Source organism: Cnephaeus nilssonii, assembly GCF_951640355.1.
Source record: "Cnephaeus nilssonii genome assembly, chromosome: 9".
NCBI lineage: Eukaryota > Metazoa > Chordata > Mammalia > Chiroptera > Vespertilionidae > Cnephaeus > Cnephaeus nilssonii.
The window spans coordinates 85,967,282-85,979,207 of record NC_137080.1 but is presented as its reverse complement, the minus strand read 5'-3'; the positions used below and the strand labels follow the sequence as shown (position 1 = coordinate 85,979,207).

The window sequence follows — 11,926 nt, the reverse complement described above, 5'->3', positions numbered from 1 at the left end:
ACCTTCATTGGTATCACTGCCCAGCTGCTGCTCCCAGGCTTGCAGCACCCTGGCCTAAATCCTCAAAGGTTAGGGAAGACACTGTTAAACGCACAGAGTTTATTTGGGAGTCTAGCTCCAGGAGCCGCGAGTTCTTAGCAGGTGGGGCGGCGCTGATGGCACTCCTGGCCTCCGAGCGGTAGGGGGCGCTGTGCTGCTGTGTGCCCTCTTGGGAACGGGGCGTACCCAGCGCAAACGCACTCAGGACATCTTCTGCGTCTCCACGTGTGAACTTTCCCGGCAACTTTTTGAGAAAAAAATGCCCAAATTCAAGGCGGCCCGCGGGGCCGGGGGCCAGGAAAAACACGCTCCCCTTGCCGAGCAGATTCTGGCTGGGGACGCGGTGCGGGCAGGGGCCCGGGAGAAGCGGCGCGGCCGCGGAACCAAAGAGGAGGACGAAGAGTATGTGGGGCCCCGGCTGACCCGACGGATTTTGCATCAAGCGCGGCAGCAGCAGGAGGAGCTCGAGGCCGAGCATGGGACTGGAAGCCGGCCCGCGGCGCCGCGGGAGCGCATCACGCGGCTGGGTGAGTGGCGGGGATGGGTGCGAGGAAGGAGGAGGTTAGGAGAGGATGGACGGGCTTCGGGCAAGGGAATAGCTTGGGATAAAAAGGGTCCGTAGTACTCCCTTACAAAGGTACTGTAATGGGAGACTCAGCCCTGGAGCGGATTTAGGATAGTCAAAGCCCTCCACGCCCACTACTAGTTTTAGGCCCTCTCTTGTAGGTACCCCTGAAGTTGGGAAACAGGAAGTGATTGCCGACACCGCTAAGTTCTCCTAGTATTTATCCATCCGTTTGTTCTGTAAATACTTATGGGATGTCTACTAGTGCTTCGTACGGTGCTAGGAGTCTAGAAAGTTTGGATCAAGAGGTAAACGAGGTAGACATGCGCCTGACTTCAGGATTTTATAGTCTAGCCCAGGAGAGAGTAGACAGTAGACAATGAGAATAATACATTCCATGGTAAAGTATAATAGATTCTCTCATAACAACAACATTGATCTTGGGGGTCAGGCTCCCCAGATTGCATGACCTTTGTGCTGAGACCTGAAAAATGAGTGAGGAGTGCCCTGAGCAGAAAGAACAATATTGTTTAGGGGCCAAAGAGGGACAGAGGGTAAGTAAAAGATGATCAATATTTTCTTAGGGTGGGAGTGTTGACCTTCCTATCCAGTTCTCAGATCTCTTTCCTCTGTCCTGACACAATTGAACATTGGCCTCCTGGCTATAGTATCTTTACTTGACTTCCAAGACATCACATTCCTGTGTTACTACTTCTCAGTAGCCTTTGCTGGCTCCCTTTTGATCCCCAATCTCTCTTTTTTTAAATATATTTTTATTGATTTCAGAGATGAAGGGAGAGGGAGAGAGAGATAGAAACATCAGTGATGAGAGAGAATCATTGATTGGCTGCCTTCTGCACGCCCCCTACTGGGGATTGAGCCTGCAACCCCGGCATGTGCCCTTGACTGGAATCGAACCTGGGACCCTTCAGTCCGCAGGCCGACACTCTATCCACTGAGCCAAACCAGCTATGGCTGGACTCCTCTTTCTCATTCCACATCTGATCTATTGGGAAATCCTGTTGACTCTGCCTTCAAAATATATCCAGAATCAGACCACTTCTCACCACCTTGGAACACCATCCTCTGCAAGCCACCACGATCTCTCTTGCCTGGATTGTTACAGTAGCCTCCTTATTAATATCCCATACCTCCTACAGTCCACTCTCAACTCAACAGCTAGAGAATTGCAGTGGTTTGCAAAGCCCTATATGATCGGCTCCCATTGCCAGTCCGACTTCTACTTTCCCCTTTTCACTCCACCCATATCGGCTTAAACATGGTAAGTTAGGGCCTTGGCCCGGATTCCTCCTTTGTCCTCATACACCTGTAGGCATACTCTCAATTCTTCACCCTCTCAGGCCTGTTATGCAAAGAGCTGAGACCCGAGGAAGATAACCCAGAAGACTGGCTGTGAAAGACATGGGTTTATTAGGACTTACTGCGCACGGTGGTGGCCCACTGGTAAAGATTTTCCCCAGCACAGGGTTGTATAGAATACAGAGAACAGGGCATGCGGAAGAGACGTGCTCAAGCGCAAGCTCTGTAAGATCAAAACACTAGTAGTTTACAATCGGGCTCACATCCAAGATCCGTTTCTGTTTGGCTGTTTCTTGACTGAGGAGCTGTCCAGGCTCCCAAGGTTGCTCCCACAGTCCGTTTACAGGTGGCCTTCATCATATTCCCACAGGGTCAGAGGGCGAGTTGGAGCTCGGGAAGGGGCCCAGGTTCTCACATACCACACACCTTCCCTGACTACTTCATTAAAAATTGCAACACCCCCTCCCTGGCCTGGTGGATCAGTTGATTGGAGCATAGCATTGTTCCATATACCAAAAGGTTGCAGGTTCGATTCCTAGTCAGGACACATACCTAGCTAGGTTGTGGGTTTGATTCTGGTCGGGCTGGTTACTGGAGGCAACTGATGGATGTTTCTCTCCCTCTCCCTCTCCCTCCCCCTCTCCCTCTCCCTCTCCCTCTCCCTCTCCCTCTCCCTCTCCCTCTCCCTCTCCCTCTCTCTCTCCCTCTCTCTCCCTCCCTCTCCCTTGTTTCTTCTCTCTCTAAAATCAATGGAGGGCATGTTCTCTGGTGAGAATTAAAAGGAAAAAAGAGCCCTGGCTGGTTTGGCTCAGTGGATAGAGCGTCGGCCTGCGGACCGAAGGGTCCCAGGTTCGATTCCGGTCAAGGGCATATATCTTGGTTGCGGTTGCGGGCACATCCCCAGTAGGAGGTGTGCAGGAGGCAGCTGATCGATGTTTCTAACTCTCTATCCCTCTCCCTTCCTCTCTGTAAAAAGTCAATAAAATATTTTTTAAAATAAATAAAATAAAAGGAAAAAAGAGAAAATTTCAACACCCCCCACCCCTATCTTTACAGTCCCAACTTCTCTGTTCTGCCCTATTGCTTTTTTTCATAGCACTTGTCTTTTAACCTATCATGTTATATTTATTGTCTGTCTTCCCTCACTAGAGTATAAGCTCTATAAGGGCAAAAGGTTTTGTTTCTCTTGTTCACTAGTATAGTTCCAGCACCCAGAACAGTGTATCACATATACTAGGCGCTCAATGTTTGCTGAATGAACGGATTAATGAATGATGGTGAGGTGGGTAGGAACCAAATCTGCAAAAGACTTGGAGGCTGTGCCCAGGATTTAAAGCTGTCATAAAGACAGTGAAAAACTATTGGAGAATATGGAGACCAGTTAGGGGACTGTTTAATTAATCCAGGCAAGAAATGATGCTGATCTAGGCTTCGACAGAGCTGCGAAGGATTTGAAATATTCTATGAGGTAGAATTGGATGGGCTTTAGTAATTGAGTGTTGGGGATGAGGCAGGCCTGCCTCCCAGGTTCTGGCTTAGCATGGGGTGGACGGTGGTGCTACGTACTTAGATGTAGAACACAGTGAGCAGTATAGACCTAGGAGGAAAAGAGAGTGAGTTTGGTTGATACAGGTGAAGTTTGAAGTTCTTGTGAAGAGCAACTGTACAGGTGGCAGCTGGAGTTATGGTCTGGAGTGAAGGGACATCTACCTCCAAGTAGAGGTTTGGGAGTTGTTAGCATGTGGAGACAAAACACCTTCGCCACATCACCACCACCACCACCACCATATAGCTTTTATCACACACTTCCTTTGTTAATAACCTGTTCGTATGCAGCATTTCATCTCCCCGATTGGAGTATGGCATCCCTTTCCAGATGCCCAATCAGCTGTGGCCTTCCAGTAATCAGTTCTTCCATGGGTTGGTCCATTGAAATCTGAACTACACTGCCTGGCCTCGAGACCTTCCACAGTCTGGGTTCACTTTACCCATCCAGCCGTATTTCTTGCTGCTGCTTAACAGACAATCTTGTAACCAAGCCCTTTTGCCAGTGTTGTAACCCAGGTTTGGACCACACTCCAGCTGCACCCACGCTCCCTATCCAGACTCTAACCATCGTCGGCACTCATCATCTTCTAAGTGCCCATGGTATACACTGTCTCTGCCACTCATTTGGCATATGACCAAGTCCACCCATGTGTGTAGAATATGGGTAAAGAATGCACAGTCTAGGCCCAGACTACATGCCATAGGCAAATTACTTAACTTTCCTTGTGCGTTAGTGTTCCCATCTGAAACTGGATATACTAATAAGACCTACTTCTTGGGGTTGTAGTATGTACAGTATTTAGAACAGTTCCTGCTACATGACTGAGTATAATGTGTTAACTATGATATATTGGCATCACTGTGTCATTGGTTCACATATGTACGTTTTGTTTCTCAAGCAAGATTGTAAGCCCCTGGGTACAGGAAGATAGTGTGTGCACACGTCTGTATCTATTACAAGCACACGTGAGGCTTACACTGTACATGGTGGTTAAAGTTAACTTAACCTCTAAATCCCTCACCCATCGCTTACCTTTTTCATCCAATTCATCGCCCCTCTTCTAGGTCCAGGAGTGCCACAAGATGGATCAGATGACGAGGATGAAGAGTGGCCCACCCTGGAGAAGGCTGCCACAATGACAGGGGCGGGCCACCATGCAGAGGTGGTCGTGGACCCAGAGGATGAGCGTGCCATTGAGATGTTCATGAATAAAAACCCTCCTGTCAGGTAGGGCTGACATGGCCTAGAATTTGGGGTAGTGGGTCCTGGTAGCAACTTCCCACAAGGAAGCAAATGCCCTGGCAGAGTTTTGATTCCCTACCTTTGGGAAGGGCCTGAACGTTGCTAGTTGTAGGGATCCACCTTAACAAAAGTGGCCCATCCTCAAAAGACCATTCTGAGTGAGAAGGACACAGACTCAAAATACCTCCTCCCCCTCTGTCCACCTGTTCTAGAACTGCTCAGATTACCTGGGGAAATAGCTACCCGACCTTTTTATGTTTCTGGGGAGATGTATCCCATTGCATTTGGTCTTGGCCGACTCAGTTTTCCTAGTGGTGAGCTCAGTTTCCTTGGCCAAATCTCTTTCGTACCCTAAGCTTCATTTTATTCAAGGTTTTTCAGCCTAAGCACTATTGGCATTTGGGGCTGGATAATTTGTGTGTGTGGAGGCTGACCTGTGCATGTAGGATGTTTAGCAGCATCTCTGACCTCTACTCACTAGATCCCAGGAGCGACCTTCCCACCAATTGTGATAACCAAAAAGGTCTCGGGCATTGCCAGATGTCTCAGGCATTGCAAATTCGCCCCCACTTAGAACCACTAATTCATTCCCATCTGTAATAAATGCTACTCCAGACGATGTATGCATTTGAGCTCCTGTAGTCAAACCCCGGAGCATGTGGATTTTGGCCCAGGAGAGGGGAATCTAGCAGAACCCTCAACCAGTTCTTCTGATCCTGTGATATTAACATGACATTGTCCTTGGTTCTTCGGGCTACTTTGGGTTAATGCATCTCTCATTGCTAATACTACTATGAAAACACAGGGAGGCTGAATGATAAGGTCTGTGGTAGTTTATTTGAGAGCACAGAACGGAATGAGTTCCTTTCAGATTGATACCCAGCAACTGAAATGGATATCACAGAGTGTGTACTTGGACTTGTGTGCTTGTCCCACCAGAGAGCCTCTCAGTGCCTTAGAACTCCTTTCTAACAGATCATTCTGACGAACTTGGCAGCATGGTTTTCCCAGCAGTAAATAGAAGAGTAAAGCTACTGGAAACAGTGACTCCTGGCAGTTTTGAGAAATGATAGCTGGCATCTTCAGAAAGCAGGCCCAGACCCACATGAGCTCAGCAGTCAGAGGCTGTTTAGTTTGGACGCACGTTACCGTGTGCAGTAAAGTACCTGAACTTTAGAACCTGAGCAACCGGGGCTTGACTCTTTCCCCCCACTTGAGAACTCTGAGACCTTGGGTGCGAATTAACCTGCCTGAGGATCAGTTCCCATGTTGAATAAGGGGAATAACACCCAGCATAGATGTTGCACGGACTATCTAAATAACGTCTGAGAAGTCCTGTACTCGGTGCCTGGACTTGAGAAGACCCTCGGTTTTAAATATACGTTAGCAGCCTCTGGAGATACCATTCTTATACCAAAGCCCAATGAAAGGAGAATAAGGAGTCATCACAATAAAATTATGTTGGGCATACTGTTTAAATATTATTAATCATAGAAATACTTGTATAAATTTTAGTAAATTTATAGAAGTTTGTCCCCTGGTCTTTTCCCAAATTATCCCAGCTACTTGAAATCTTGGTATATAACTGAGAGGCCAGACCAGTATTTTATAATTGGAGAGACTTCAGCCTGTGAGAAATGTGTCTGAAATAGGCAACACATTACACATTCTCTATGTACTAATAGTTCCAAGTAACGTACATGCATTAATTCGCTTAATCCTGATGTTAACTCTATGAGGTAGGTGCAGTTATTACCCATTTTATAGATGAGAAAACTGAAGCATAGAGAGGCAAAATAGCATGTCCAAGGTTATACAGGGAGTGGGAAAGCCAGGATCTAAACCCAGGCAGACTGGCTTCAGAGTCCAGGTTCTTAACCTCCACACATTTGTCTGCTTCATCCTAAGTTGAATGGCTTTCAGGTCATCTGTGCTCTGCAGTGATTCCATGGTGGGTCCGGCCCCGAGGGGAACTGAGGTCGCACATCCCAGCAAGATGACAGGTTTATTGGAGCTCACAAGTGTGTGTGGAGTCTAGAGCTTCCTGAACTGTGACCACAGCTCTCCCGCCCCTTCCTTCCCCTCTCCTCTGCACCCCACTCCCAACTCTTAGGCGTACCCTGGCTGACATCATCATGGAGAAGCTGACTGAGAAGCAGACGGAAGTTGAGACGGTCATGTCCGAGGTGTCAGGATTCCCTATGCCCCAATTGGACCCCCGGGTCCTAGAGGTCTACAGAGGAGTCCGGGAGGTAAGAGCTGGAATACCTTCACAGGAGCTGTGGGCTCCCACATAAGGTTTTGGGTGACAACATCTCATACACAGAAGCCTGGTGACCGAGAACAGTCTTAAGTCAGAGTGTATGGGTTCAGAGTCCTGTTATACCACTTAGTGACTTGGTGGCTGTGGGTAAGGGCCCCGTTTCCCCATCTGGAAAATGGGGATGATAGTAGCATCTCCTTATGTGGTTGTTGTGAGGATTCAGTGAGTGAACATATGAAAAGCCCCCGGACAAGTACCTGGCACTCGGCAAGCAGGATGTGTGCTAATGGCAACGATGGTATTACTCCCTCCTCCCCAGGTGTTATCCAAGTACCGCAGTGGGAAGCTGCCCAAGGCATTTAAGATCATCCCTGCGCTCTCCAACTGGGAGCAGATCCTCTATGTCACAGAGCCTGAGGCCTGGACTGCTGCTGCAATGTACCAAGCCACAAGGTAGAGTGGATGGGAGTTCGAGTGGCCTTAGGTCTATAGGTAAAGGGCTGGGGGCATAGGAAGTACAGGCTTTCCTGGTCTTTGCCATTACTTTTTTTTCCCCCTCTTATTTTTATTTTATGTATTTATTGGTTTCAGAGAGGAAGGGAGAGGGAGAGAGAAACATCAATGATAAGAGAGAATCATTGATTGGCTGCCTCCTGCACACCCCTTACTGAGGATTGAGCCCACAACCCGGCAATGTGCCCAGGATCCGGAATCGAACCCAGGATCCTTCAGTCTGCAGGCTGATGCTCTATCCACTGAGCCAAATCGGCTAGGGGCTGCCATTACATTTTTTTAAAATATTTTTTATTGATTTTTATTGAGAGAGGGAGAGGGAGACAGAGAAACATTGGCCGCCTCCCACAGGCCCCCCCCACACTGGGGATCGAGCTCACAACCAGGGCATGCCCCCTGACTGGGAACAGAACCAGCAGCCCTTTGGTGCATGGGATGCCGCCCAACTGAGCCACACCAGCCAGGGCTGCCATTACAACTTTGCCCCAGAGCTCTCTCTTGTGCTTCTTTATATCATCATTTTCCCAGCTTTTCCTGTTTCATGTTTTGGGGCCAAGAACCTGTTGAAAATCGCCTGTGATGAGTTTTTAGGGAAGAGGCTTATAACTACTGGGCTACCACCCTGGTGTGTCAGACAGGCCTCAGAAGTCTGTGGCTCCCCACACGTGCTCAGGTCCCTCAAAGAGTAGGGTAGAGAAGGCCCATGATGGGGAGAGGAAGGTGAGTAGCTGAGTTGCCATTGGTTTGGGAACACTCTGGCTCTCTCGGTGTTCACCTGTTTGCATGCATCTTTTAGACCTCCTGTTCCCTCCTATCTGATTTGGGTGTTGCATGCACTCAGTTCACACACTCCCACACACCCCTCAGATCTTTTGCATGCACCATCCACAGTGATATTTAAAGGGCCAGCTCCAGGCTGTCAAGTGACCTGGGATGTCCCTGCTACCCCCCAAAAAATAGGATTTTCGCATCTAACCTGAAGGAACGCATGGCCCAGCGCTTCTACAACCTTGTCCTGCTCCCCCGTGTACGAGATGATATTGCAGAATACAAACGACTCAATTTCCACCTCTACATGGCCCTCAAGAAGGCCCTTTTCAAGCCTGGAGCCTGGTTTAAAGGTGAGAACCCAGGAGGCAGTTAGGAAAGGGCGGGGCTGGAGCTCCTGCAAGTGTGATAGCAGCAAGCATGACTTGGGAGATGGCTGTCTCTGGTAGGTGGGGGTGCTTCCTGCTTTGTATCCTTTCTCTCGCCCTCAGCTCAGTGACTGCCCCTCTGACCCTCCCCAGGGATCCTCATCCCACTGTGTGAGTCGGGCACCTGCACCCTCCGGGAAGCCATCATCGTGGGTAGCATCATCACCAAATGCTCCATTCCTGTGCTGCACTCCAGGTAGTGTTTCCACTCCAGGGGAAAGAGGATGGCTGGTCAGTGGACTCACCAGGACTTGGAAAGTTGGTGGGGTACAGAGTGGGAAAGGAGCTAAGAATAGTCCTGAGTTTGTGGCTTAAGCCACTAGGTATATCATTACTCCACTAGATTGTAATCCCATAAGAACAGGGTCCCAGTGCCTGGCACTTGGTAGGTGCTCGGTAAATAGTTGAAGGAATGAATAGGGAACATGGGAAGGAAATAGGTCAGGGGTGGAGATGTTGAGATATTTGAACATATTCTAGTTGGATACTGAGTGAGGCAAGCACTCTGAGACAGGAGTAGGGATTTGGGATGAATCAGCATCCCAAATAGAGATGATAACTGCCGTGCAGGGGGAGGAGGATCAAGACTGCATAGGTGCCCTAGCCGGTTTGGCTCTGTGGATAGAACGTTGGCCTGCAGACTGAAGGGTCCCAGCTTCAGTTCCGGCCAAGGGCACATGCCTGGGTTGTGGGATCATTCCCCAGCAGGGGGCGTGCAGGAGGCAGCTGATCAGTAATACTCTCTCATCATTGATGTTTCTATCTCTCTATCCCTCTCCCTCTCTGAAATCAATAAAAATGTAAAAACAAATAAATAAAATTACTTGGAAAGAAGACTGCACTGCATAGGTGAGAAGGCCTGAGGTGGCCCTCTTAGGCGTACCACAGTGTACGGGCCAGTAGAGGAGAAGAGGGGAAAGCACAGAGGGAGAGGTAGGACCTCTCCCCCAACATTTCCCCACCACTAACCACCCATCTTCCCACCAGTGCGGCCATGCTGAAAATTGCTGAGATGGATTACAGCGGTGCCAACAGCATCTTCCTGCGGCTGCTGCTGGATAAGAAGTACGCACTGCCCTACAGGGTGCTGGACGCTCTGGTCTTCCACTTCCTGGGGTTCCGGACGGAGAAGCGTGAACTGCCCGTGCTCTGGCACCAGTGCCTCCTGACTTTGGCCCAGCGCTATAAGGCAGACCTGGCCATGGAGCAGAAAGAGGCCCTCCTGGAACTGCTCCGGCTGCAGCCCCATCCCCAGCTGTCCCCTGAGATCAGGCGTGAGCTTCAGAGCGCAGTGCCCCGAGATGTGGAAGATGTTCCCATCACCATGGACTGAGGAAACAGCCACTCATCCTGGTCTGAGGGGGTGGGAGGACACCCGGATCCCAGTTAAGGTGACACTGAGCCTTTACAGCTGGCCAGTGAGAGCCCCTGGGCATCTGGGACGCCCCGGTACCCTACAGGGAGGACTGAGGGTCAGGCAATTGTTCCTGCTCAGTTCTGGAACCTGTTTGAGCATTCCCTTTGCCCTGCTGGGGCTTGGAGTACTTTCTCTCAGGCTATGTCAAGTCACTGGGATGTGGATGAAAAGGTGGGTATTTATTGAGCGTCTGTGTTTTATTGTGATCAATGGAGATCTTTCTGTTTTCCCTCTTTATCTAAAGGTAGGGATTACTCTTCCCTGTTTCTGTCTAGGAGTGGATTCTTACCCAGTATACTAAGGACCCCCACCCCTATCCTAACTCTACAAGCTAGGTTCTCCAGGCTATACCCAGAGTTACCCCTAGAGGGCTCATCGCTGCCTTTCCCCAATACAGGCTGCTTTGGGAGAATGCCAGGAACCAGGAGGTTGTTCAAAAGATGGTCCATCTCAGCTGTGGGTGGAAGAGCTAGAGGAGAAAGCCCCTAGAGCAAGCATGTCAAACTCAAAGGCTAACACTGGCCAAATAAACTAGGCCTGTGGCCCGCGAGCCATGAGCTTGACATGCTTGCCCTAGAGGGAAGTGGAAATGCAAAGGCCAGACAGATGAGAGAATATTGGTTGTGCCAGGATGATTAGATCTGGATCACCACCAGACAAGTTCCCTTTCTGGCTAATGAGAGCATTAGACTGGAGGTTGGCAAACTAGGGTCATATGCCCATTTTCTTATGGCCCATGAACTAAGAATGGTGTTTACATTTTTTAATGGATGGGAAAAAATTTTTAAAGAGTATTTTGTGGTAGGTGAAAATTATGTGAAATTCAAATTCCAGTGTCCATAGTTTGATTGGAACACAGCCACTCCCATCTATTTACATGTTTTCCGTGGCTGCTTTCATGCTGCAATAGCAGAGTACAATCCTGGAACCCTTGTTTGCCTTTGAAAATGTGACTTTGTTCCAACCCAGTTAATATATTTGGGAACAGTTTTATCATAAAACAAATATCACATTTATATGCAGTTTTGTCCTTGAGAAACACCACATAAAATCAGAAAACTGCACCAAGCTGAACCAAGCCAGATACACAAGTGCATGCACCTCTGACATGTGGGTTAGGAGTCACATCCACAACCTGCCTTCCACATCCTCCCATCCTCTGATTCCACAAGCAAACTTCAGGTCTGTTTGAAGATAAAGGACTCTATTTGTGTTTCTCAACCATTTAGCATATAAAAACTATGCTATCCTTTTTAAAAAAATACTTTTTATTGATTTCAGAGAGGAAGAGATAGAAACATCGATGATGAGAGAATCATTGATTGGCTGCCTCCTGCATGCCCCAGGTTGGGGATCAAACCTGCAACCCAGGCATGTGCCCTGACCAGGAATTGAACCATGAACTGGTTCATAGGTCCACTCTCAACCACTGAGCCCAGGCAGCCAGGCTTTTTTAAAAAACATGTCACTCAACCCTGCTGTGTGATTGTGCATAGATCCATGAACCACGTGCGTTGGATCAGGGTTGTGGGCTTGATCCCCAGTAGAGGGCATGTACCAGTAGGAGGCAGCCATAGATTATCTTCCCATCATTGACGTTTGTTATCTCTCCCTCTGGAAATAACTTTTTAAAAAACATCGCTCATCAATTTTTTGCATGTTGTGCCCATACATACATCCTATGGATTTTATTAGGCAGTTTTGCAAAGTACAATGATTTTTAGGAACGATCATGTTCCATTATAAAGTAGCACTGACTATATGGGACAGTTACTATCCCACAGGCCTAAAATATTTACTCTGACCCTTTACATTAAAGGCT

At 48.6% G+C, this 11,926-nt stretch overlaps 1 protein-coding gene across 1 annotated transcript; it reads left to right on the top strand.

Moving 5' to 3' along the window:
• Nucleotides 1-26: 26 nt before the first annotated feature.
• BYSL (bystin like) lies at nt 27-11,871 on the top strand. The gene is made up of 7 exons (XM_079780603.1): nt 27-566; nt 4,538-4,700; nt 6,829-6,967; nt 7,298-7,431; nt 8,452-8,612; nt 8,781-8,883; nt 9,675-11,871. The coding sequence occupies exons 1-7, from the start codon at nt 299-301 to the stop codon at nt 10,018-10,020; spliced, it is 1,314 nt and encodes a 437-aa protein (XP_079636729.1). The 5' UTR covers nt 27-298; the 3' UTR covers nt 10,021-11,871.
• Nucleotides 11,872-11,926: the final 55 nt, after the last annotated feature.

Bases quoted from the DNA above. Each gene is read 5' to 3' on its own strand.
- BYSL (XM_079780603.1), top strand. From the start codon at position 299: ATGCCCAAATTCAAGGCGGCCCGCGGGGCCGGGGGCCAGGAAAAACAC. The intron at 4,701-6,828 runs GTAGGGCTGACA...CCCAACTCTTAG, and splicing joins AATAAAAACCCTCCTGTCAG to GCGTACCCTGGCTGACATCA. The intron at 7,432-8,451 runs GTAGAGTGGATG...CCCAAAAAATAG, and splicing joins GCAATGTACCAAGCCACAAG to GATTTTCGCATCTAACCTGA.